The sequence below is a fragment of the Alosa pseudoharengus genome, unplaced genomic scaffold, assembly GCF_046254945.1.
Source record: "Alosa pseudoharengus isolate Yale_2024_CS ecotype anadromous, Long Island Sound unplaced genomic scaffold, YU_APseudo_1.1 YU_APseudo_1.1_scf_22, whole genome shotgun sequence".
Lineage (NCBI taxonomy): Eukaryota > Metazoa > Chordata > Actinopteri > Clupeiformes > Clupeidae > Alosa > Alosa pseudoharengus.
The window spans coordinates 18068353-18096197 of NW_027468680.1; the positions used below are offsets into that span (position 1 = coordinate 18068353).

At 44.0% G+C, this 27845-nt stretch overlaps 1 protein-coding gene across 2 annotated transcripts; it reads right to left on the reverse strand.

Annotated features, from left to right (window-relative positions):
* Positions 1 to 223: 223 nt before the first annotated feature.
* tecpr2 (tectonin beta-propeller repeat containing 2) lies at positions 224 to 26666 on the reverse strand. 2 transcript variants are annotated; one of them, XM_076299167.1, is made up of 20 exons: positions 26546 to 26666; positions 25237 to 25478; positions 24747 to 24875; positions 24208 to 24339; positions 22580 to 22737; positions 21316 to 21622; positions 19404 to 19536; positions 18760 to 19200; positions 17680 to 18509; positions 17098 to 17281; positions 16314 to 16487; positions 14109 to 14289; positions 13696 to 13837; positions 12808 to 13048; positions 12181 to 12270; positions 10848 to 11081; positions 4587 to 4735; positions 3403 to 3544; positions 2933 to 3082; positions 224 to 2811 (listed from the first exon to the last, which is right to left on the reverse strand). In XM_076299167.1, exons 2-20 carry the CDS (start codon positions 25453 to 25455, stop codon positions 2660 to 2662), a joined length of 4188 nt encoding a protein of 1395 aa, XP_076155282.1. In that variant the 5' UTR covers positions 25456 to 25478; positions 26546 to 26666; the 3' UTR covers positions 224 to 2659. The 2 variants fall into 2 exon arrangements, with proteins under 2 accessions (XP_076155282.1, XP_076155281.1); XM_076299166.1 differs by having other exon boundaries at positions 26404 to 26666.
* Between the last annotated feature and the right edge of the window lie 1179 nt (positions 26667 to 27845).

Consider the following 27845-nt stretch of genomic DNA (forward strand, 5'->3'; position numbering starts at 1 on the left):
TTCTTTGTAAAAAATTATATATATATATATCTTGCCCTATTTTGTTGCTGTGGCAGACAGACACAACACAAGTATTAACTCCTAAATACACCTGTGTGATGAAATAATCAATCAACCTTAAAATCACCCACTGCCTAATTATACAGCGTTGAACAGAGCATATGCCAGAAGAGCCATACTACTCCTTACTGCATGCTATAGTGTGAAACACACCACACAGAACAATTGTAAACATCTTTATTTGTGAAGTTTGTGAAGCATGGATCAAGTACAGAGCAGGGAGTCATTGGTGTTTTAACTCATTCTGTTAGCTGCATTGCTGACTAAGTCAGGCATACATACAATGGAGCACACTGGGGAGGGGGAGGGTTAATGTTATTGTGTTAATTCCTGGGGCAGAAGAGGCAGAGGGTTGAGAAATATGAACTCCGCAGGAGGGTAGAGGGGGGTCCTGAAGCTGGGCCACTGGGTGATCCATTCCAAGCACTCTTGACGAGGCTGCACAGCAGTCGCCTCTTATGCAACAGATACAGTGGCAGCCAAGGCTAGATCAAATTTTATCACCACAAGCACAACCAGTAACCAGCGATAACTGTCCTCTTGACATAATCAGTAGTGATCTCTTTGGATATCCATTTGGAAAGACACTTTAAGTCAAAAGTAAATTTGGATCTATGTAAGAATGACCATGGCAGGCAATTACAGTGCCCGAGACAGCACTATTCTGTCCGACATCCTGTATCTGCAAACATTTCCTGTGTATTTCATGACAAAATTAAGGAAAGACTGACTATCTGTCTGCATGATAAGGGAACACTCAAGTCAACAGTTTGAATATTTGATGTTTTTTTCCTTAAGACAGGAAACCAACAGAAACCAGAGATACTTTAAGTGAGACAATCAAATACTTGTTCAGCACAATCCTTCAAACATTTCTCCAATCAATACCTCACACCTAAAAGGTAGATAAAGCTGGAACAAAAGTGCTGTTGCAAAGATTATGTTGCCAAGACAAAAGTGCTTTCGCAGGAACTAGGTGATCAACAGTGTTGCAACCTGACACAATTGCAACCTCTAACTTGTTGGCATTTTGTGTGAATGAGGCCCTTGTGACTGAGACACCCTTGTGGCTGGCGCTTCAGGAGACCCACTATGGGAATGACTTATTTCAGGCTTATCAGCATGGGAAGGAAGAGAAAGCACAAAGCCAAGCTCGGACTGGTAAGCCGTCCCCAGTTTTTCACAGTTTCACAATGGCCATCATGCAGTCCATGGGCAGTAGCAGCCAGCCTTAGAGTAGAAGCTGTTCAAAACCCCGCGTCCCTACTAAAAGTCAAAGCCGATGAGCGAGCAGATGAAGAAGACCCCCCGCACACACTAATAAATCCTATAAATTCACACACATGACTTCATTCATTTGCTACAAGGCCAGTGCATATCATAAAAACAAAGACAATTGTCCAGCATGAAACAACAATCATCTTTCACAAACAGATACTTCTGTTAACATCATTTCCCTTTCACATGTAAAGAGTGAAGTGTTAGAGGTTAGACAGCAACCATCTTAAAATGGCATATATTAAAATGCTTTACAGATGTATACCCTGGTTATGTTCTGAAGAAAATTAAAAACAAAAAAAAACTGGGAAATGCCACTCTGGAGTTTCCTTGTACAGTACTTCCCATGACGTATGCAATACATGCACACTATCTCTTGAATGTAGTACAGTACTTCCCATGACTAGTATGCACTACATACACACTATCTCTTGTACACTATCTAGTACAGCTACTCTTTTCCCATGAGTATGATATTTACACAATTCCCTATGTTATCCTCAAAGCTACTTTGACATATAGTGATTCTCATTCGGTTGCATATACATGATAACGGTGTCACAGGCTGTTTCTGATCAATCTGTTCTTAGAGGAGTACAAAACTGCAACAAGTCTAACCATTTTTTCTTGATTTCTTAATACTATGGGTATCTGGACTTGTTTGATTCAGAACACTATGTCAAGTAAAGTTAATAACGGCCATGATCAGTCATCCAGTGTCTCTCACTTTGTGATGGTGACTGACTTCTCATAATTGGTACCTCACAGATCCTTTTAAAATAATTCCTTCTTGTAATAAAAAAGATAATCTCTTCTAGAGAAGATGTAATAAATTATTCCACAATTAAAATGGGTAGATTAAGACCAATTTTGATGAGCCACAATATCAGTTGAGTGATCATAAGTCTGTACAGCATAAAACAACAACCACACTTGAACCAGTCATGCCTACCAAGCATGGCCGATCCCTTTTGTTACCACATGGTTATTTACACAGGTTAGAAAGAAAACAATTAAAGTGCACACTAGCCAATCAAACCCAACCATTTCAGCAGTGGCATGGTGTGACTGGACACAAAACACAGGGCTCGTGGTTGGAGGAGGGGCTACAGAACGAAACAGCATAGGAGACAAAAACAAAATAACCGAAATTAAAAACTAAATAAAACTTCACTCTCTTAACTAGGAGTTGAGGGAGCAACGGAATCAAAATGAACCATAGGAGACGGAAGACAAAGAGAGTTGTAAACAAAAGCAAAGCCTTCATCAGTACGCCAAAGAGTTCTATCTGGATGACGGCGTGGTTGGAGGCTGGGGGGGGTTAGATGACCTCCCACTCGTCCTCCAGGTCATCGGTGCTCAGGGAGCCAGTGGACGGGTGCGGTTTGGGGCTGTGGGGCTGCAAAGCCTTGGTGAGGCGCTGGGTCAGGCCACCGGCTGGAGTCACTGCCCACAGCTCATCCAGAGGAGTCACTGATGGGAGACAAGCAAGAGGTAATCAGCACCAAAAGACATGGCGCGCGTGCACGCACACAATTTTATTTTAGCCTGTCTTCTGAAATGGAATCTTGTATGAGGATGGTGGTTGTCTCACCTGTTAACCAGTTGACCAGGCCAGGGATCTTCTTCCAGTAGTCTCCTGCAGGATTTTTGTCTGTAATTCCGTACCGCCGAGCCACCTCGCCATTGGGGCACCGCACCCACACCGTCCTCATGCTCACAGCCAGCTGGCTGGCCTGCAGGCCTACAGTCACAGACGGACAGGCGGACACAATCAGACAGGCAATATACCACATGTTGTAGTATTTTCGTTGCATTTCAGTCACATTGTTGACAACCAACTCAAAATCAGCGTTTAACATAGTTTTTTACACGGCTCTTCACAATGCAAGTAGAACGCTCCATTGACTTGAATGGGATTTCCAAAAGTTCTAGCGGTCATTATTTTCGAGGAAAAGACCTCTGAAAAAAATAATGACCGCTTTTTGTGCTTCTAATTCAGGTCTTTCATATCTCTACGCAAGGACTGGAACTTGAAGTGGTGTTGATGTGGAAGTGATGTACCTGGAATGTGTTCCCAGTCTGTGCCCACCGGCATCTCATCAGTAATGCCCACCCTCACGTGCACGTTGGCCCGGCTGTCCAGTGCCCACAGCATGCGGTCATTCGGACTGGTGTAGACTCGAACCAGCTGCACTCCAACCGGCTACACACACACACACACAGAAATCAGTGTAAATCAAAAGACTATTTTTATAACAGTATCTTGTAATGAAAAACTGATGTTTTGAATGATTACAGTACTTAGATGTTAAAGTGAAGAGTGTCATACAAGCCGTAATTTAAATCAAGTACAATATATAAGATGGTATACGATAAATCCGAAACACCTCAACAAATACATGACAACGCATGTTTTCGTCTGATCACGATAGTCTGTAAATACCATGACCTGTAAAGGCGAACCATGAACGAGTTAAAGAAGAAACACGTGTTTGGAGTTTTCACCCAAGAGCCTGTTAAATCTCACTGGCACTGAGACACCACAACGTGTTGAGCTCTCTGCCGGGGTTGGGTACAGTACTCTTCAGATAGCAGCTCCACTCAGTGACGTCAAATGAGCCATATTTGTGTATAGGCTCATACATACCACTTTTCCACCAGAAGATTTCTGAGAGCTATGTCTGTGCGCAAGAGAGTGTGTGTGTGTGTGTGTGTGTGCTTTTAGATAACACCAAGACAAGAGTGTGTGTGTGTGTGTGTGTGTGTGTGCTTTTAGATAACACCAAGACAAGCCCTCAGACTCAAGTCATGCCTGCCAGAGTCTTGTGAGGAGGTCATGGACCTTGGAGTTTACTTTCTTAAGAGTGTGTTTTCTGTGAGTGGCGTCACAGTAAAAACTGTGTGAATGAAAATGAGGGGGGTGTTCCTACTGTTATCTAGGGAAAAAACACACACGCACAAGCAACTTCAATCAGGGGCCAAACCGTCTCTTTAATCAAGTCATATCAGGTCTTTCTTGAGGATCAAAGTCTTCTTTGTCTTTAAGATTCTTTGTCCATTTTGTTTGTGTCTGTGTGACTGTGCATATGAGACAGGCGGACAAACTCTGTATCTATTACGAATAAGGACAGGTTGCAGAGTATGGGAGTGAGCGAGTGAAAATATGTGTGTGTGTGTGTGTGTGTGTGTGTGTGTGTGTGTGTGTGTGTGTGTGTGTGTGTGTGTGTGTGTGTGTACATACATACCAGCGCGGGTGACTCGATGCAGATCCAGGCGGGGAGCATCATGCTGGGATTGAGCGGCTGAGTCCCCACCCTGAAGTAAACCATCCCGCACGAGTCACACCCCCACACATTCTGGCTCCCGCATGACAGACTCACCAGCCTGGCGCGACCTGCATGAAACAAACACAAACACACACACACACACACACAATCAATACAAAATATTAACAAACTTGTCAAAAAGCAAGCCACTTTTAGGGTATATACAGAACTCCTGAAGTGAAATTCAATACCTTTTAATACCTTTTTTTAATACCTTCTCCAAAAAATGTAAAACCTCAACGCCAAGGTGATTTTCGTTGCCAAAACCTTTCTTTGTCAAATTTAGTAATTTAATATATTGATCGGGGTATGAAATTAATTGATTTCGAATTTCAGTTCATACCCATCTGATCCTATTCAATCAGATTTAATCCTATTTGTATAGTCTACAGATTTTGTGGAAGGGTTCACATTCCAGGAGCGGCTATTTGGATATTCATTGTTTAAAAAATAGTTATGACATTTAATACCTCGTAAAATTGTGATTACTACATTTTAATACCTTTTAATGGCCTTAATTTTTGCTAAGTTAATTTACTACATTTTAAAACCTTGAGGACACCCTGACTTTACACACCCAATACACTGATATACAAAAGCATAGAGAAATGGTTATTTGACATTATATTAAAACAAATCAGCATGTTAAGCAGGAAGACCCACATCACAGCCTTATTATTTACACACAGAACTTCTCCTTTCGTGTGTGTGTACATATTTGGCGTGACCCTTCACCATCCTCCTCCAGAGAGCCCCACCATGGCTCAAAACATGCTCTCCTTGTGACATGCTCTATTCCTGTCAATGTCCTGACAAACGATGACCACCATCAGGATGCTCCTCTGGGCCAGAATGCTCACGTGCAGTTTAAAAAGGTAGAGACCTCACCCTACCAACAACGCCAGAAACCAGACCCCTCCACAACAGCGGACGCCAGATTCTTTTTAGAGAGAGAAAAAAAAAAAAAAGAAGGCAGAAAGTAGACCACTGGGAAACGGCAGCGACCTGAGCCTAAAGCGTAACTGGGCCAGGGTCACCAGGACAGGTCCCTGGGTGGACAACTCTCAAGGTGTCTCACAGCATCTCGTGAAACGTGCAGACGCTGTGAAATCCTATCAGTACCATCTTGTCAACGGTCAGGACCCAGGAGTCTTCCTTGAAAGTGCTTTTGCGCTGAGATTTTTCACATAAGCACAAGGGGCCGATTTTACGTTCATGGATTTGCCTCCAGAGTAGGCTAACGTTTAAGCCAAGAAAAGTCCGTAGCTGTTAGGAATTTTAAATGGTGGCTAAGGTACATGAAAAGATTTTGAGGGGGTAGACCCATGTTAAATTCAATTTCTAAACTCGTTTGATCATGTTGATGGGTATATATTTGTTGCATGACTCATACCGTGTAAAAAAATATATACTCGTAACTCGTTACAGAAATGTGCTGAAGTTGTTTAACTTCTGAGAAAAAACTGAGAAAGTCCTGTATTTTACATGATGGTCTATTAAGACCAATGGTTTTTAGCCTCCAAAGCCCCAGTGTGTCGCAACATATGTGCTGAGTCTAAAAGGGGTCCAAACTAAAAGAAAACTTCTCCACTGAACTCATTCCCCACTGAAAACTTCTCCACTTTTACTTTAGGACTAGGCTTAATCCATGCACGGGAAGCATCTGGGTCCACTGTGGTGCTGCTCCAGCTGATTGCTAAACTGTCTATGCCAGTACACACTGAAGCAGACTTCTTATTCTGACTGACTGCAAAGGGCTTTACACTACTGTCTCAATACTAGTACAAAAAGGTAATTCAGACTTATGGCTGAAAGCCATTGTGCTTTGGGTATGAAAACTGCCTGTTCTTACTTGTGTTCTTACTTACATGTGAGTGTGTGTGTGTGTGTGTGTGTGTGTGTGTGTGTGTGTGTGTGTGTGTGTGTGTGTGTCAGAAGTGGGTCAGGTACAGTAGTAATGGATAACATGTGGTCGTCAACTGTAGAACTACAGAACCTTGGAGACAATGGAGCCTTTACAAGCTTTGTTTACGTTACTAGGCCAGTTGTGACTAAAACAAAAGGCAGTGCTGTTTATTTTTTTTCTCATGTGCGTGGCTTGGTAAAACAGATCCTTGTCTGCACAGCAAACGAAGCACTTGTTGATTCTGTGGCCATTTTGCTGATGACTCTTTCAAGGAGCTGTAGGGTCCTGACCCAATATTTGGGGTTGGGGTGTGTGGCCACTGAGAGGGTGTTGGTGACGGAGGAGGACTCATCATATGTCCAGTAGCACGGAGGAACAGGCTAAAAATGACTGGCTCATACAGATCCTGTTACACAGACACACACACCTCCCAAAAACGGGCATGGGTACAGCTGCCCATCACATGCTCCTCTATTTGTAGACCAGTCCCAGACACATATACATTCTCACACACACACACACACACACACACACACACAGCAAAAACACAGCGTTCCAGGATGTCCTTTCAATCTCATCAATCTCCTGCTACCCCATTTCATCCACACTCTTCTGTTTAGCTCTCCTTACTCAATCCAACTTCCGCAAATGCACACCCAACTACATATGGGTATAGTACTACATATGCACCAGCAACATTAGAACAGAGTTTTAATGTTGCTGGTGCATATTCTCCATACAGCTTTTCGAGAAAAACTTGTTTGTTATAATTTTTGGCACTGCCACAATCGCTGCTAAAATAATACAAGAAGCAGAATAATTTGAGCAATAACTGGTAAACATAATAACATTCATACAAACAGTCCCGAAGGCAGTGCAATGTCAACCTATAGGAGTCTCTAAAATACATGCACATAACACATAACCTTAGAAATGCACATAACCTTAAACATACACCAACATGATGGTGACATATATTGAACCTTGAGACCTTGCATGGGGACAAGGCCATTATTATGGAACATGTCTTATGCAAGAACCACCTGGCCTTGTAAAAATATAAACACGTCCCTCAACAGAGAGTCTGGATATGTGAGAACCCTGCAGTGTCCCCCACAGCACCCCCCCCCCCCCCCGCCCAGACGAAATGTACACCGATCAAAGTAGAAATGTCACACGGTGTAACTACAGGATGTGAGGACCATGACTGACAACTGCATCTCTGTCACGGCAACATTTTTCTCTTCCAAAGCCTTACATACAAAAGTATGTACATACCAGACAGCATAGAGTGAAAGTGTGTGTGTGTGTGTGTGTGTGCAATATTTAATATTGTATAATATATAATAAATTATTGCCAATATGTGGAGCATTTATTGTCAACTGATCTGGGGGTGTGGCTCAGGGGAGGGTGTGTGTGGCTCAGGGGAGGGTGTGTGTGGCTCAGGGGAGGGGGTGTGTGGCGGTGGATTGCTGAGGTGACCTGTCTTGTTCCAGCGGAGGAAACTATGTTCCCCACGCAGCCTGGCGTCACTCCTGACCTCAGCGCGGTGTACCCAACACCAAAACAGACCACTGACATTTCAGCCGGCTCTTCCAAGAATGTGCCCAATTTTTGTCCCTGCAGCAGGACGTTGGGCTCGTTTATGCACACAGCTTTGCCCAACAAAAACATGTCAAATTGCTTATTTACTGCAGTGAAGTGCACTGAAATGGTGTGATTAAATAACTTCAACAGCTGGTCTAGGGAAATCAGCTAGTAACCAGGGTTTTATTGATGTCCCCCCCCAACACACACACGCGCACACACACAAACACAAACACAAATGCACACAAACACACACAGCTGATCTAAATTTAACACCCATGTGACCTAGAGGGTGTCTGCTGTTTACTCTGCTGATGCAACAGACTTTGTACATGTGAGTTTCTGTGTGTGAGAGAGCATGTGAGTGTGTGTGTGTGTGTGATGCTTGTGTTTGGAAAGAAAAGCCTCATCCCATGCCATATGAGAGGAACTCATGGCAGTCTTCAGGTGTGTGTGTATGTATGAGAGAGGACTGCCAAGTCCCCATAGTGGTCTTGCCTCTAGGGGTAAGGGTTGAGGGTCAACCCCGGGCCAGTGGACGAGCGCTGCGGGGTGCAGAGGTGTCGTGGATGTCCATGTGCACCAATGGTATGTCTAGGATGTCAATGTGCACATGATGGTGTGCGTGAGTGCTTGTGTGTTTGTGGACTTGCATGAACGATTTTGCAGATGCCCCAGCACACACAGTAACAGAAGACTTATGCTGACCACAAGACCAGGGGTAAAGTGCAGTGGAACTATGCATGCAATGCTTCTCTTTTATAAATATATACAGTGGTGTGAAAAAGTGTTTCACACCTTCCTGATTTCTTATTTTTTTGCATGTTTTTCACACTTAAATTTTTCAGATCATCAAACAAATTTAAATATTAGTCAAAGATAACACAAGTAAACCCAAAATGCAGTTTTTAACCCATTCGTGCTGGATGCTGCATGACGCAACATTCTATCTCCCGCCGGTTGCCGCATAGCGCAACATTGAATCTCCCGCCGGTTGCTGCATAGCGCAACATTGAATCTCCCGCTGGTTGCTGGTAGCACAGCATGCTTTTTATTTCATGTTTCTGGGTGTACAGAGGCTTAGATATAAAGGTTTTGGTAGACGTTGACAATTCTTAGTATTTTTTCAGAAAACCCTCAGGAAAATAAGGTTATATAGTCTAGAAAACCATAGGATTCTATAGGCGTTTTTAGCAGGCATTTTATGAGTAAATGGGTTAAATGAAGGTTGTTATTATTAAGGGAAAACAAAATCCAAGCATGTGTCACACAGGGCCATGTAGGTTTGGATTTTTCCCCTTAACCCATTTACTCCTAAAATGCCTGCTAAAACGCCTATAGAATCCTATGGCATTCTAGACTAAATAACCTTATTTCCTGAGGGTTTTCTGAAAACATACTAAAAATTGTCAACGTCTACCAAAATTTAATATCTAAGCCTCTGTAGAACCTAGAAACATGAAATAAAAAGCATGCTGCGCTACGCAGCATCCAGCGGGAGGGTCAATGTTGCGCTACGCAGCATCCAGCGCGAATGGGTTTTTAATAAAAACCTTAATTTAATACTTCATTTAAGTATTTTGTGTTTATCTTTATCTTATATTTAAATTTGTTTGATGACAAACATGCAAAAAAAAAGGATCTATTGGATGATGGATGGATGGAATTTAACTGTCTTATGCAAAAGGTGCAAAAGGGTTGTTCTTATGTTTTATGTTAATCAGTTATGGGTGTTTTGGGTGTAACATCCTTTAAACCAATGAGGATGACATCTGTCATTCCCTATAACAGCAAGCTGTATCCCTATAATTTCAAACAGCGTATCGGTATTTTGATAGTCAGCGGCGCATTTGAAGGAATCTGCTTGCACGCAAGACCATATGGAACAGGGATTCCATTAAACCTTGCTTTACTAAAACCTGTTTGTGACTAGCAGAGTATAGCCTATATGCATCTGCACAAGTCTAGTATTTGAACTCATAGGCAAAGTCTAACTAACTTAACCACGGTCTCATAGCCAATGACAAAACAGTTAATTACTTTCACTATTGACTGACAAGGGGTAACCATCAAAAACATTAAAAAAAGCAAGCAAAGCTGAAAAAAGCAACACTTACCCCAATAATGTTCGAATGACTGAATAAAAATCCTAAGGATATTCCTTCAGAGGAGTTGTTGCTTACATCTCGTGACAGTGCATCTTCAGCTGTGCTTTAAATGCACCTTTCGCTATTGACCAGGATTTTCTTGGTCAGTGGCATAATGATTTTTAGAGGGTGTAAGATAGCGATTTTTCGATCATGCGCCAGAACACACCTTATGTCGCTAATTACCACACCCCTAGGCGCAAGGTTTTAATAAAAGAGGAAAAATCAACACTTTATTGAGTGTAAGATAAGAATAAGCCTTGCGTCACGCTTTGCACCACCTTGCACAGGGTGCACGATAGAGGCCTTTAACTCTTTAACACTGACTGTGCGTGCTTACAGTTTTAAACTCACAGTTTTTATGTGCGCACATATTGCATTTGTGTGTGTGTGTGTGTGTGTGTGTGTGTGTGTGTGTGTGTGTATGTGTGTACAGTATGTGTGTGTGTGTGTGTGTGTGTGTGTGTGTGTGTGTGTGTGTGTGTGTGGATGTGTCTGCATGTATGCTTGTACATGTGAGTGTGAGACTCAACACCTACCAAGCTGGTTGAGGTCCAGCAGGGTCCAGTGCATGCCCGTGGGGCAACCCACGCTCAGCGGGCGAATGTGGACGCGGCCGTGCTGGTCCAGGCCCCACAGGGCGTCCCGGCAGGCGGAGAGGTGCACCATCTCGGTCTCCGGCGGGAGCTGGACGGTGGAGGGGCGCAGCTGTGGGTCCCCGTCCCACATGCAGAACAGATCCTTCCTGCTCTGGCCCAGCCACAGAAAGCTCCCTGCACACACGCACACGCACGCGCACGCGCACACACACACACACACACACACACACACACACACACACACGCACACACGCACACACACAACGCAAATCACTGAGCCATCACTAGTGGTTACTAATGGTGCTGCTTATCAGAGTATCGAATGGCCTTCTGTCTGTGTGTGAGCAACTGCCTTCAAATTAATACTATATTTTGGGGCGAGCTCAACGGCAAAGTGAGACACAAATGAGTTGCTTGAGGATTTCCAAAATGTCAGAGCTGCAGCAACTCTTAACAGCAGTAGAGCAGTTAACAGCAGCAGAGCAGTTAAGCAGAGCAAAGGGCACTGAAAAAGGCAACTAGTCCTATTGTATCTACTGTATGCCAATGCTTAACAGAAACTAATTACAGATATCTCAATGAACCACAATGACATCAATAAATGCTCAGTCGCTGTGGATAAAAACATCAGCTAAATGATTAAAAGTAAGACAAATTGTGATCGCACTACATGAACTTGCATATAGTACTATTTGGTCACAGGAGCCACATTTTATAATCATCTCACAAAACCCATACTTGTTGGCCATTTTTTTCTTAGGCGACTTCAATTCTTAATCTGATCAGACCCCTTTTGAGAGTTTTTCCTACCAAATTTGATGCTTTTATCACAAAGTGATAAATTTTTGTGCTTAACTTCTTTACTATAATTGATGCTTATGACCATCCAAGCATACAGTAATCTATTGTACCTACCAATCCGAATACTTTAACCTGTCAATGAGAAGTACTAACTGTGGCCATTAAATACTATAAGAGAGTTATGGTCAAAGGGGTAGAAGAGGACTGCCACGCTTTTTCCACCAGGACAGAAAATGTACTTGTTTATTTATATCAGGATCTAATTAGCTGCTACCTATACAAATCTCTTAAAAATGTTATTGCACCAACTTATAACAGAATTGCTCATGTCCACATTATTTCAAGTGTATAAGAGTGTTTCAGAAAGGGTGCATGGCTTCTGGTAATCATGTGAATTAGTAATTAGTACAGAATAACAAGGGTGTGGCAGTGTGTTTAATAACTGGTTGGTTAGTTTGCGTGAGGTTTTCACCTTCTTTAGAGGGTACAGCTGAGGAGAAGACAAACGCCCACTTAGTGGCAGATGCTGTTCCTCTAGGGACCACAGTCCTCCAGTAAGTACCTGTAGACACACACACACACACACACACACACAGAGAGAGAGAGAAAGAGAGATGACACAGATGGTATTGCAAAGAATGTGCTTTGAAGAAGGTTATGGTCCAAAGGTATGACAGATAGCTGACTTGTCCAGACAAAAGCTGTGCCCTTAGGAAACAAAAGGGTGCATGATAGCCACCTCAGATAGGTGGTTTATCAGTGAGTCATTTCACAAGCACACACATCAACATTTATAGTTCTAACATGCTCTAGACAAAGAGCCTCGGTAACATCACACCCTACCACTTGAGTGAGTGAACACAAAATTGGGCTTTCCATGTGATTGGCCATGCCTGGACTAAACCGGAATAGCATTGGCTGTCTCGAGCTGATAGGATGATTTGATTGGCTATCACAAGCTGATATGATGATTTAATTGGCTATCACAAGGTGATATGATGATTTAATTGGCTGTCTCGAGCTGATATGATGATCTGATTGGCTGTCATGAGCTAATGTGATGATTTGATTGGCTCCGCTCAAGCGGTGCTGCCCCTACCTATGAGGCTGCCCTTGGCCACGTGGAAGTCGTTGCGTCCGGAGGCGATCCAGACACCACTGGCGTTGGTGCTGACCAGGCTGGGCTGGCACTGCGAGTGCTGTGAGAGGAATGCCACGCGCAGGCACTCAGCCACGCGCTCCACGGGGGCCCGCGTCGCCGTGGCAACACTCTGTGTGGCGTGGATGAGCGTCTGGAAGAGGCTGCCCTGGTCGAACACGACGTAGTCGGTGATGCTCACCTGTACACACACAAAAAAGAGGGTTGGTGAGGAGAGGTCAACTGAGGGTCAATTAACAGTTAGAATGTAGTGCTGAGTCAGGGCATTTAGCTGCTTCCCATTGATTCATTACATAACGTGGAGCTTGCAGCCCTCTCTTCATCATGGCTCAGTATAGGTTCAAGAAGTTTCTCATTTGTCTTTCATTCAATAGCTTATGTAAGCTTGATGATGTTTGTTTGTTTGTTTGATGTGTGTTTAAATCAACCAAAGTACGCTTGAGCTGAGAAACCTTTGACCTGTTTTCTAAGGATGAAAGTACATTTAGGAGGTGTTCATACCCTCTATTCAGTTAAAAATGTATAACTTTATACTGCACCAATCAAAGAAGAAGCACCCCCCCTTACAAATTCCTGGATCATTCAAAATACATGATAAATATATCCTTCTATCTGAAACAAACAGATCTCAAGATCACTACATTTACTAGTACACTCACTCACTGATATATAATCTAGGCAACTGTGGTACACTGACAATATGTACCCGTATGTATGGGCTGACAACATGTATGTATCCATTCAGGATTTATGCAAGCTGTATTCCTTAGGATGTGTTAAACATGTCTATTTCTGTGCCTATTAGACAGCTGTGTTTACAGCATTCACCTGCCACCAGTGCTGGTCCTCTCCCTGGGGCAGTTTGGTGGAGATGCCAGTCCTGAACCACAGGCCTCCATTGGTGTCCAGAGCCCACAGAGTATTATTCTCTCCCAGCGCTATGCACATTGGCTCCAGGGCATGGTTCTCACTACTCACACACACACACATACACACACACACACACACACACACACACACATACACACACACACACACACACGCACACACACGCGCGCACACACACACACACACACACATACGCACATATGCATACGCACGTACGCGCACACACACACACGCGCGCACACACACACAACCAGACACAGACAGACACAAACAGACATGTTAGGTTATCCGTTTTGTAATAAACAAAGTCTGATTTCAAAGAGCTTTCCCCAAAACCAAAAGGTGTTGGCCACCTGATTTTATCATTCTTCCAGACTTCTCCCTCGGGGCAGTAGGCGTTGAGTCCCTCCCTGTAGAAGAGCGCCCGCTGTTCGCTCAGTGCCCACACCACCCCGCCCCTGGCACACACCTGTGCCAACGGGCACGGGCACTCCACCTTCACCGACCTCGCGCACGGCCGGTCCACACTCAGCCCTGCAAGCACAGCCACTGCAGTGAGTACACACTCCATACACACACCAGTGTTTCCCATACATTGACTTATTTGTGGCGGCCCACCACAATATCAACATTGACCACCACACAATGATTTTCCAGGTTGTACTAAATTGTGCTTAAATCTGGTTAGCATCATAACCACTCTGTGCTAGTTTGTTAAAACTGTTGTATTTAAGAAGTTAATTCTGCAAACCAACCACCACAAATGGAATTCAATACTGTGGGAAACACTTCACACACTCCACACACACACACACACACACACACACACACACTGTAGTGGAGTGGAGGACATACAGAGTGCACAAAGCAAATTGAATAGACTGAATTGAACTATGAACCATGGTCATAAATGCCTAAACACCATCTTGTTTTAATCTGGCACAGATCAGGCACAGATTAATATGGATTATACTGTGCAACAATACATGTAAATCTGAGATCAACTCAGGTATGCATTAATGTATATGCAATTTGAAAGAGAAATATGGCAAAATGACTTGCTTGTCTCTGGAGTAACTTGAACTCTCTCTCTCTGCAGTAACTATGTTGTGTTTGTGTGCTGGGGGTGTCTGACCTTCTCGTATGTGTGTCCAGCTGGCTATGCGTGTGACCTCTACGATGCTGTGTGTGTGTGTGTGTGTGTGTGTGTGTGTGTGTGAGTGTGAGTGTGTGAGAGAGAGAGAGAATCTGAAAGAGAATGTGTATGTCTGGCCAGCTGGCTGTATGACCTCTACCCTGTTTTGTATGTCTATTTGAGTGTGTACTTGCTGTGTGTGACCTCTACTTAGCCTATGTCTAAGTGACTGAATGGCTGGCTGTGTGTGTGTGTGTGTGTGTGTGTGTGTGTGTGTGTGTGTGTGTGTGTGTGTGTGTGTGTGTGTGTGTGTGTGTGTGTGTGTGTGTGTGTGTGTGTGTGTGCGTGTGTACGCTTGTGAGTGTGCTTCTGATCTTGAGCTCAGGCTAGTTATGTAATGTTTAAGCAATTCATTCACACCACTGCAGCAACTTGTCTACACACACACACACACACACACACTGCAGAGGTTCAACGTCACACTTAACTAGAACACTGAGACTCCCTCCTTCTCACGCACACAAAACCCAGTAGTTTTACACAGTCCTCACCAAGTCATCCTCATAAACTTTAGGAGATTAGCATGTCCTAAGCAAAAGGTATATGAAACCTGGCGTCCTATTCTACTACACTACATTAGGCTAACACTGTATATAGCCTTACATAGATATTAACAAATATTATGGTATCAAAATTTTATTATGGTTAATATCAAACAGATACTTGCGGGGGCATAGCACAAGATCCTGGGCCCTATGCATAGTCAGTCCTGATGATGGACCCCCATAATAAATATAATAAAATATATTACAGACTTTTCAACGGCCCTCCCTCCCCTTGGGGCCCTAGTAATCAGTATTGGTCTTTACCCCCAGTCTGACGCCCCTGGATACTTGACAGAAATGTAAAACCAACTCATATACTGTACACATTCAGAGAATACACCCTGAATGAGAGGACTTCCTGCAAAACAATTTGAAGACTACGATGAATTCTGAATTTATAGCACCATCAAGTGGAGTCAAGAGGAACTGTTAAACACAGACACTCAAAGCCTGTAGATTCTGTTGTGAGTTCTTGACATGGAACTCTTTGTGTGTTTTTGTAGCCTTTTGAAGGTGATCTCATTGTGTGACAGAACATGTGACTTACAGACCAAAATGGTTTTTGTGGTGTGTTTGTGTGTGCGTGGTGTGTGTATGTGTGTATGTGTGTGTGTGTGTGTGTGTGTGTGTGTGTGTGTGTATGTGTGTGTGTGTGGTGTGTATGTGTATGTGTATGTGTATGTGTGTGTGTGTGTGTGTGTGTGTGTGTGTGTGTGTGTGTGTGTGTGTGTGTGTGTGTGTGTGTGTGTGTGTGTGTGTGTGTTATGTGTGTGTGCGCATGTGTGTGTGCTTGTGCAGAGGAGATGGTTTGCTTGTACCTGTCTGCAAGTACAGGTCTCCATTGGTGCGAATGATCCAGGCTGTGTCCTCGCTGAGGGCCACGCAGGCTGTCTCTGTCAGGGCCTTGTACCAGTGCCTCTTCCCCTTGATGGTGACCTTACCGCAGGCATACGCCGTCATGGTCTTCTGTTCCACCTTCCATAGCAGAGCACCTGGAGAGACAGCAGCCCTTTGAACCTACAGTATGCTCTCACACGGAATCTATTCTTCAGCTAATGTCCACCATATATCCCGCAGCATCAGTGTCTATTCCATTGGAATGGAAAATGGAATTATCAGAGCCCACAATGTCATTACAGTCTTTGGGCAAGTCTTAAGATCTGTATAAGATCTTACATTGTGATTTTGTGATTTCCACTCAAAAAGCTCTCAGAAGTACGCAACAACTTTATCCTTAGGATTAACCATTGGGTAGTGTTATAATCACTGTGAATGACCTTCTTCCCCTGGCAGCTAATGAAATGGGTTAAGTTGGTATTTCAAACACTTCTAATTCAAAAGAAAAAACGGAAAATGGCATTTTATGTAATTCAATTCCATACATAGGAAAACATCTCAGCAGTGCACTGCACTGTCAATTTCCATTGCATCAATTAACCTATCCGCTCCTCTGTTCATGCTATTGAGCTCATGACTCCAAACTCAAAATGATCTGCAGAACGCAGGCACCACTACAATGACAGGGAGCACTGATATTTCTTATGCGTTTCATCTGAACCTTGTCGGTCTTAAGAAGCAGCAAAATGCAGTTGTCCTCCGGACCTGAGGGGGACAGTGCCACCTGCTGGACGTTCTCCTCAAACTTCTGCCAAGTGAGCCCGCTGTTGGGCAGTGGGCTGCAGTAGAGGCTGCCTTTGAAGTCCAGACACCACACATGCCGCTCGGTCACCACCAGGCTCAGGATGCCACAGCCGGGGCCTGAGTATCCCATCCAGCTCTCTGCCAACTGGACAAGCGCAAGAGAGAGAGAGAGAGAGAGAGAGAGAGAGAGAGAGAGAGAGAGAGAGAGGGAGAGAGAGAGGGAGAGAGAGAGGGGGAGAGAGAGGAGACAAGGGGGAAAGGACAGGAATTACCATTTCAGTTCAACAAAGTGTGGTCAGTGAGCTGTCCAAGTAGGCTCAGGTGAGAACAACACCGAGCTCTCACTATCAGCAAATGGAAGTAAATTAAATATTGATTCCTCATAAAGCTACTTCACTTACTTGTGTGACATCTGAGGCACTTGTCCAGTTGGCTACTGATGTTACTGACACTGACATGTGTTTTTTTTTTTTTTATCTAAGGGGCAGTAAGTACAGCAACTTATATTATCTTAAGACTAAATGGGCTCATCATAGTTTATACCTGATCTGCTTTGTGTAATCTGGACTCCTCTTGTGCGTTCTGCTTGGCCCCCTGCAAGTTCAGAGCGTCCAGCCCATCCCTCAGTCGCTCACTGGAGGCTGAGCCAGGTAGCCCATGGCCGTAGATGTCCTCCTCGTCACTAGAGGGCGATGGAGAAGGCTCAGGCGATGGAGAGTATCCCAGCGGTCGGATGGGGAACTCCAGATCCAAGGCCTCTGCGTGCAGGGGATTGGTAGGGTCCGAGGAGTTGGCGTCGTCGGCAGGATCTGTGAACACCGAACTCATGTCCTCCATGGGCTCGGGCGCCTCGGATGCCTGCATGTAGGAGAAGGTGCACTCCAGCAGCAGGTCCACATCCGGGGTCACCGCCTGGGCCACGTCCGATTTCGCCTCCTCCGACAGGTCCTCAGGGTCAGGTTGACTCTCAGCTCCATCTGCCGAGTCGCTCTTTCCATCCTCACCCTGTTTCTGCTCAGCCAAAGCTGCTGAGTCAGGCCCTGCTCGCTCGACGCCCACCTGGCATTCCATGTCCTGGGTGGCGCCAGATGGGGTGGCAGACGCGTCTGTGTCTGCTGCGGTGCCCTGCGCGGGGCCAAGGGGGTCCAAGGTGATGTTGGAGTCGGTGGTGGTTGTTGGCGTTCTCTCCTGGTCGGGTGACACGTTGCTCTGGAGCTCCAGGCTGCTGTACAGGAGGCTGGTGGGGTCAGAGGGCGGCTCGCTCAGGGGGGTGCTGATCGCCTCGCTACTCTCCCCGCCGCACCCCTCACCCGCGAACATGCTCTCTGACCAGCTGCTGCGCTCCAGAACACGATTCCCACGACTACCACTCTCTGCGTGGCAAAATGAACATGAGACACAGAGAGGCAAGCTCGTTGGGAGGTCCGTATAAACATTTCGTTCAAGCAAGATTGTTACACGGCATGCATGTGTACATTTAGTTGCATGGACATACACTTGAACTAATCTATATGACAAACAAGCACACAAGCACACACACACACCCACACACACACACACCCACACACACACCCACACACACACACACACACACACACACACACACAGACAGAGAACCCTCACCTTGTCGTCTCCTCTTGCCCCTCTTCTTCACCCTGATGGCCTTCACTACCAGCTCCTGCTGCAGCTCCTCGGGCGTCAGCATGCTGTAGCGACTGCTGGAGAGGTCTGAGGTCGAATACTCGCCCGTGCCCGGCACACTGTCCCACGAGGTCACCGAGCTGCTGCGACTCCGTGACTCGCTGGTGCCCAGGCTGGTGCCCAGGCTGGTGCCCTTCAGCGCCAGCAGCTCCCCCGTCAGGCTGATGCCACGGTACGCGTCAGTGCCCACCGGTGTGCCGTCCTCCTGCACCTCCTCCACCTGCTCCACCTCCGCCCTCTCCTCGGGCTCGGCGATGATGGCCATCGTCCTGATTGGCTGAGCCATCTCCACAGCGCCATTTGGCGGGAGCAAGACGGTGGGGGTGGAGAGAGGGGAGGTGAGACGCATAGAGAGCTCCGACACTAGGAAAGGAGGGATGAAAGGAGCAAAAAGGAGAAAAAGACAGAAAGACAAAGAGAGATGAGCAAGCTTGGAACATTAACTGCACCAACAGACAGAGTATTGTATCTAAATAAGGGGAAATTATTTTGGCTTGAATTTAAAGTAATTTAAGGATAATCATTTGTCAATAGCATTAATATAATGAATAAATTACTCCACTCACAGCTTGAGGACAGGCCCTCAGGGCAGTTGGAGATGCGAACAATATCCCGATCACCTTTCAGAATGAAGATCTCATTTTCTGTACAGGAGACGGACACAATGTCCCCACTGCTCTCCAGTCCACCAATTATGACCTAGGATTTAAAAATAACCACAAATATTCTATATTTAAAAGATTGAATTAAGACATTACATTTAGATGAATTTCAGATAAGATTATTAAATAATATTACATTATCCAGTGACATGTATGTTTATAAAGTGATTTTGCTGGCAATAATATAGGCTAATCACTTTAGCGCCTGCATCTGACTCAGAGACGCAGAGAAAAGGACCTTGACAAAAAAGCCCCTGGGAATGCAACCTAGAGCCCATTCTTTTATTAGCTTAGAACTGCCAGACACGGCTCAGTTGCCTCTGCAGTTGGCTCTCGGTTTTTAACAATGCTTGTCCCAAAACAGAAATTATCCCTGTGCTAAGTGAATGATGGGGTCTATGACAAACTGTGATTTATAACATAAAATACTCATAACATGAGTCCTAGTTTTATTAGTAGGGGTGTCACGATCTCAAACTTCAAAATCAAATGTATAATGCATGCATGCCAAGAGAGGGGGGAAAAAAACACACGCGTGTTGAAATGCGGCGCGTCAACATGATCTCCACAAACTTTATACTAGAGCCACTTAAAAAAACACATCAACTGAACTCAAACCCCCTACTGCTTCTCTGAAATCACGGGTGTGGAAATATTTTGAAGTTCATTCATTCACATCAGTTAACACTTACTTAGGTTACTCAACTTTGCAAGTGAAGTTCTAGTCCAAAATTACTTTATGGCATAAAATGCACAATAACAGTGTAGTATTCTTGAGCCTCTTTGGAGTGTGCCATCAAAATCAAATTATCACTGTGTTATCTCATCACTCCGTGTTATCTCAGGTAAATGTAATTCAGGTTTCTAGGCCAAGTATACTTATACTTGTATATGCGTATACAAGGTATTTGATCTCTGCATTTATCCCATCCATGAATTAGTGAACACACAGAACACACAGTGAACACACAGTGAGGTGAAGCACACACTAACCCGGAGCAGTGAGCTGCCTTGCTACAGCGGCGCTCGGGGAGCAGTGAGAGGTTAGGTGCCCTGCTCAAGGGCACTTCAGGCATTCCCACTAGTCGGGGATCAAACCGGCAACCCTTCGGTTCCAAGGCCGAAGCCCTAACCAGTAGGCCACGACTGCCTCAAATTGGCATGGTTTTATTTCAGTTAGCCTAATAGCTGGTTTGGTTCGCATTGAGAGATGATCTTATGGAAAGTACCCCATGCCAATTTCTAGGTATGGTGAAGGGTATGTGATGATGTGGGGCTATTTTAATTCCAAAGGCCAAGAGAACTTTATCAGGATGCATAGTATCCTGGATCCATTAAATAACTGGCCTTTAAAAATAAAAATCTGCCTGCCTCTATGGGAATTTAACATAGGGGGGTGTATACTTATGCACCCTGTATTTTAATGAAGAACATTTATTACGATACGATACATTATTCATTCACAAAGAAAATTGGTGTCCTTAAAGGTTGGATTTTTCCTCATTTTTTTAATTAAGGCATTAAGATCAATTTCCAAAAAAATGATTTTGATTCCTCTTTTTAGTCAACTTTAGCATGGGGTGAATACTTATGCAACCCACTGTAGCTGGAAATAAGGCAAAAAAAGTAAACAACATAATATTATGTTGTTACATTTTAGATCTTTTTAAATATAATTTCATCATCATTAATAATGAAATCATGATGAAATTTAAATTGAATCGAGGATTGGAGAATCGTGACAACCCTATTTCTTAGTTTTTGAATTACTGAGTTATTTGTCCCAAAAGTGAGGCCGCTGAGGCTTGTGGGTTACCTGATTGGTGCAGTCCAGGATGTAGACGCTGTACTCATTCCAGCTGAGCACCCAGCCCTCCTTCAGGAAGCAGCAGACCAGGCCCAGCTGCCGGTCGGGGGGCCGGTAGCCACCTGTGGGCCCTGGCCGTGGGAAGAGCTGGAACTGGGGAACCTCCTGGTTGAAGAGGGGCCTGAGCACGTGCGTGTCCTCCACGCGGCCTTTCACGTCGGTGCGCCACAGACGCAGGCCGGGACGTGCCGCGTACACCAGCAGGTCACTCTGCTTGCACAGCGCTGGCTGGAAGCAGGCCCCAAACTTGCCATTACTGAGAGAGAGAGAGAGAGAGAGAGAGAGAGAGAGAACAGAGAGAGTGAGAGGGAGAGAGGGGTGAGGATAAATAGACAGAGGAAGAGAAGGTAAAGGGGTATGAGCGTGGACAGACAATAGATAGATAACCGAAGAACGGGAGAAGGCACAGGGCGGGAGAAAGAAGATGAACAGAGAAGATAAAGGAAAGCAGAAAAGAAAGGATGAACAGAGAGGATAAAGGACAGCAGAAAAGAGAGGATGGACAGGGAGAGAAAACGATAGCAGTTTAAATCAGCTCAATGGGAAAAGCTGAAAAGACATTAAAGGCATATAAAGGCATGCAATGCATGTAAAGGCATTTAAAACAATGCAGGGGTGAAAAAAGGAGCATACAGGATACAACATGTGGAGCCATCATTTAAATAACAGGCAAAGTGCAAAGTCTAAAGTGTAAGTAACACTAACATAATAACTTGCCAATTAACGGGACACTTTGCTCAGCCTGATCATTCATTAATTTGAATTAGGGCCTATAGAGTGAGTTAAGTGATAGTCTCTGACTCTAACTCTGAATACTCTGATTGTCTAACACTCTGTAAAGCGCCATGAGACATGTGTAAGTGAAATTAAATTTGAATTTAAATAGTGTGAACAGTGGACTGACATAAAAGTATGGGGAACACAGAAGAACATGACAAAAGTGTGGGAAACACTGATGATGATCTATTCAATCATTTTACCTCAAAAAGCACTTATTTAATGTTACACAGCATATGTTACTGAACATATGGACGACAAGTGTTCTCTCTCACTCTTAGCTTGTGATATTACAGCTGGGATATCAAAACAGCGAAACGAGGCAGTGGAGCTTGTGAAAACAGTAACAACTGCCAGAGGATCTGAGATGTAATATCCTAATACCTAGCACCTAGCACCAGTAACCACACACAACAGCATGCATGCAGTGGGGTACCTCTTGCGGGGTTTGGTGCCCAACTGTTGCATAGTCTGGTCCTGGGTGTAGAAGAGCAGAGATCTGTGGTAGGTGGAGACCAGCAGCACTCTCTGACTGTAATCGAGCTGCACAATGGCTGAAGGCTCCTCCAGCAACACCACAGGGTTACACACACCCTGGGGAGAGAAAACACACACACACACACACACACACACACACACACACACACACACACACACACACACACGTTAGGTTATCTGTTTTGTAATAGACAATAATATTCTTGTGTGCCTTTCCTGAAATCGTGTTATTCAGCCCTTGACTCAACTCGTTTTTATTACTGGCAACTATTTCAAACACATGAGAATTCATCTCATATAGCACCATGCTAAGATTTGCCGCCTCCCTGCCTTGAAAATGGAAGCAAAAAATTAGCATCTATCGTCAGGCTACTGCTCTGAATATTGATCACTCTAGGCCAGCGGTTGTCAAACTGGGGTACGTGGACTGATTTCAGGGGGTACGCGAAAAAAGATCTAAGTCATAGCCTATGCCTTTTCAAACATTTTCTCTATCCCACGTTGGTAAATTAACTTCCGCATTTGCACTGCACATTAAAAACTTATTTTCTACGCATTAACAAAATATTCGAGAGTGGAGACAGAGAGGGTAAAGCAGCGTTTCTCAAACTTTGGGTCGCAACCCACTACTGGGTCGCGGAGACATGCGAACTGACGTGAAAAACAGGAGTTTTATTTATTTTATTTTTTATCTGTAGCCTAGGCCCAGGTAGCACCCGATGCGCAATGGACGCACTGTGTTATTCATAGGGAAGCGCTCGTGTCAAGGCAGCTTAGTTAGTCCCGACCTGAATGAGATTTTGAACGAGGTTGTGAGAATGGTGAATTTCATCAAGACCGGGCCCTTAAAAGCGTGTCTATTCTCCGCACTTTGAGAGGAGATGGGAGCTGACCAAAAGGCTGTACTGTTTCACAGCGAGGCAAGGTGGCTTTCCCGAGGTAAAGTGCTGTCGCGTGTTTGAGCTCCGAGTCGCCTCTTCTTGGAGGAAGAGCGCATGTTTGAATCTGCAAGCACGTTCACTAATGAACATTTCTTGACGAAGCTGGCCTATCTTAGCGATATATTTGGAAAGCTCAATGAGTTAAATCTCCAGTTACAAGGCAAAGACAAGCACCAGATAAGATCACTGCATTCAACAAGACGATTGTGTGTGAGATTAGGTGCAGATCTATTTAAAATTATTATTTTAAAATAATTAATAATTCATTTTTAATAATTAATTAATAATTAATTTTAAATATTCAGCACATTTGTAGGCCTATCATATGTTGACTATTGATGAGATTTGTATCATATGTTTATGATCCTATTCACTATTCTCGACAAAATTTATAAAAATAAATATTAATAAAACAATTTTAAAAAATCTTGTTAACAATTGGGGGTGTTGGGGGTACTCCGGAAGATCATAATGTCTCAGGGGGTACATTCCTGTTAAAAGTTTGGGAACCACTGCTCTAGGCCAATACACTCCATTTTACGTGTCAGTTTTGAGGGTGAGGCTGTGCTGATGTGATTGGGGGAGAGGCCCAACACCTGGCCACATAGTGCAGCTGGAGCATCACCTGATCCAAGTCGACCGCGGAGAACACCACTTTGCCCTTGTCGTCCCCAGAGAACAGCTTCATGCCGTTAGCGCTCCAGGCCAGCGCGGTGATGGTGCTCTTGTGCAGTCCGACTACGTCGAAACGCCTCAGCTGTGGGGAGAGAAGAGGCAGGTTAATTAACTCTGACCTACTCATGCAGCCTGACTAAAATTAATTACAGTATGTGCTGGTCATGGTGGAATCGGTGGGTGAGTTAAGCAAGACAAATGTTTCCATAAAACAACAAGACGGTTTTGTAATGAGATTAGATTAGCTTAACCTATCCCTGCAAGAAAAGTGCTGGTCAAATCCAGTGATTCTGTTTTGAGATCCCATAGAGAATCTCAATTTTCAAGTGAACAGAAGCCAAAAGAACAGTTTGACAATGTCAAATGACATTTCTTGAAAGAGTATTGCAAGTCAATGGGATAAAACTCTTTTCATCTCATTACATCGGAAATTGCAAAGGAAATAACAACAAAGAATTATTGTTATAGAAACAGCCTTCAGCCACTTGCCTGCTTGTTCCTGCCTGGCAGTTGAGAGACAAGCTGAAAAAGTGTGACACGACCAGACGCCGTGCCAACAGCGACCAGATCATCAAAACAGCTCAGCAACTTCACTGCTGTAATGGCCTCTGATTTTCCCTGGGAAAAGGGGAAAAAGGGAAAGTAAACCTGAAATCTCACAAAATCCCAGAAAATTGTGATTGAGAAAGTTCAAGTTGGCTTTAAAGTATTTTGGCAAAAAAATGTGTAGGTAGACCATTAAGCTGATGATACACAAGGCGACCTTTTGAGCAGTGTTCCTGAGTATCGTTGTTCTGGCACATTCCCACTGATACTGGGATACTTCAATCATCGGTAGGCAAATTTTCATTATCATCATGATCAGAACCCATGGAACAAGTTATGTGGCTGTCCAGCAACTTTGCTCAAGAATTTGCCCCATGTCTCATCATTTTTAAACTTTGTTTCAAATAGGAATGTGATTCTCTGCTGTGCTCACCTCTAGATTGTATTTGTTCATCTGACTGACTCGCCTGCAGTACAAATAAAGCATGCTAATACTGCTGCCCACTGCGATGTAGTCACTGTTGCTGTCAAGGGCCGTCAGGTAGACAAGCACAGAGCGGAAACCCTTCTGGACTTTGGCAGGGATGGCATTGAGCAGGTAGTAGAGGGGGCAGAACTCCCTCAGTGGTGCAGTGGGACTTGGTGTTGCCATGGCAGCTAAAGAGGGGTCTGCTTCTGTAACATAAAAAGTACAAAACATATATGAAATAAACCTTAAGAAAAAAATCAGTCAGTTACTTCAATTACTTTTTGTTAGTAAACTATAACTTGTGGGAAAGTATATGGTATGATGATACACTTTGAGCTTGTGTTAGGAAGTCTCAGTTCTATCAGGGCTGTCTAGTGGGGGGCGTTAACATCCTGTTATCAAAATGATGGCTAGATCGACTGCATGTGGTTAATGTTAAAAGTAATGACGCAGAAACATCTTGCTGTCTGAGTGCTGAGTGCTGACTTTCTGCTCACTCATACCATGCAAGGGTTCTCAATGAATTACAATCTAACTGTGCCTTGCACCTGACAGCAACTGCACTCTTGACAGGCACTCACACGTGTAGACGATTCATAATTGCAGTTTGATTTTAAGGTGGAGGTTTAAAGTACATAGAGTTAAAGTAGAGCTTAAAACACATCTGCGTGAACCGCTAACTTGGACAGACAGAAACCTGACAGCACGAGTTCATCGGACATCAAGCTAGCTCGTGTGCTAGCTGGCTACAGCACACGCCCTGACACTAACGTTACACTAACACTATACTGTGAATAACCAACAAAAAGGGGCATATTATGAAATTATAAATAGGATTACAATAATAATCATGTCCCTATCATGCACACGCAAATCAGTCTGATTTCGTTTGATCTGTCGATATCTGTACCATTTCGAACAACTGCCCATACTGTCAAACAACCAAACGCTATCGCTAGCTGGGTTGACGATACAACCAAATAAGACATTACGGTAAATGTCAACAAACCATCTTTGTCAATTAATTAACACTAGAACACTTAGAATGGTGAACCATACTGATTTAACCATCAATATAGTAACATGCACAAGAACAGAAAACAAGTCAAGTAACGTTTTGGTCTCACACACCCGATTCCATAACAGCAGCAGTTATCAGGCTAACGACCAGCTGTTAGCCTGGGGACAGCAAGTCAGCTACGTTACCTGCTTAGCCGACGTTACAAGTTGTAAAATCATTGACAATAAATGTCAACATTTACAACAAACTTACGATCGGTAACAAATCTTCTGTCCTTTTAAGGCACAAGTAACACAACAAGTTGGCAACGGTGACCGAAGACATGAAAGATGCGGATCATTGTTGACAATGGTTCAACAACAAATGCACGTATTCTTTTCAGTCCAAAACATTGGACATTGAGACCATATCTTACACAATACTGCCACCAAGTGTGTCGGAGGGTCAAAGGAAAGATATGGGGGGGGGAATCCACTAAGGAAGTAAGCAAAATTTAAGTGAGAGAACCTGTGGTAGGCAGCTACTACTTATTTGATGAAATGTGTGCCCTGTGTTGTACAGTGCTGGCCAAAAGTATTGGCACCCATGCTAAAGTTGACTGAAAAGAGTAATATAAAGTCATCTTTTGGAAATTGTTCTTAATGCCTTAAGTGAAAAATTAGGAAATATCTAACCTTTAAGGACACCAATTTTCTTAGTGAAATATATATAATAAATAAATAAATGTTCTTCCTTAAAATACAGGGGTCATAAGCATTGGCACCCCTATGTTTTATTCCCATAGAGACAGGCAGATTTTTATTTTTAAAGGCCAGTTATTTCATGGATCCAGAATACTGTGCATCCTGATAAAGTTACCTTGGCCTTTGGAATTAAAATAGCCCCACATCATCACATACACTCTGGAATTTATCACTACAGTATCTTCAATGGATGACAGGATTAGAGTTGCTGATGGGGCAAAGATGTTGATGGTGAAGGGTATACTTTAACATTCATTTTAATCATCACCCCAGCCTTTGATCATGCCAAACCTTTTGTCAACCAAACTGCTCTTGTGACCTTTGTCAATCAAATACTCACATGACCCATTGCAACCACATGAGGACACACGACGACAATTAATCATTTGATGATGAGTCCTTTCCTCTTGACATAATCAAAGAAGGTGGGCTACGCTTTAAATGCAGAGGGAAGACACTGCTCTGGAGGTTCAGTTGGCCACCGCCATAAGCGGTGAGCTATGCTGGCCTCCAAGCTCATATGCTGGCCTCCGAGCTCGTAGTTGTAACACCATTGTTAACCAATAAATGTTTCACCATGTTCTCAGTTTTCAAACCTGCCTCTGTCTGCTTGCACTCAATTTTTCTTACAACAATACACAGTTCTTATTTTCCGGGACAGACACCCCACTGGTGTGCAACCTATATTCACAGTTGAGATAACAACACATTTTAGCTCATGAGACAGCAAAAATGTCATTGTCTGACCTGAGGCGTAAGAAGCAAGACAAACCGGAGACTGTACATGCTGAGGATAGGCTAATGCAACC

Excerpts from the sequence above, each read along its gene's own strand:
- tecpr2 (XM_076299166.1), bottom strand. Across the intron at positions 22,738-24,207 it reads CCGCGGTCGACTTGGATCAG|GGTGTGTGTAACCCTGTGGT; the intron begins GTGATGCTCCAG and ends TTCTCTCCCCAG. Across the intron at positions 12,271-12,807 it reads GGCCAAGGGCAGCCTCATAG|GTACTTACTGGAGGACTGTG; the intron begins GTAGGGGCAGCA and ends GTGTGTCTACAG.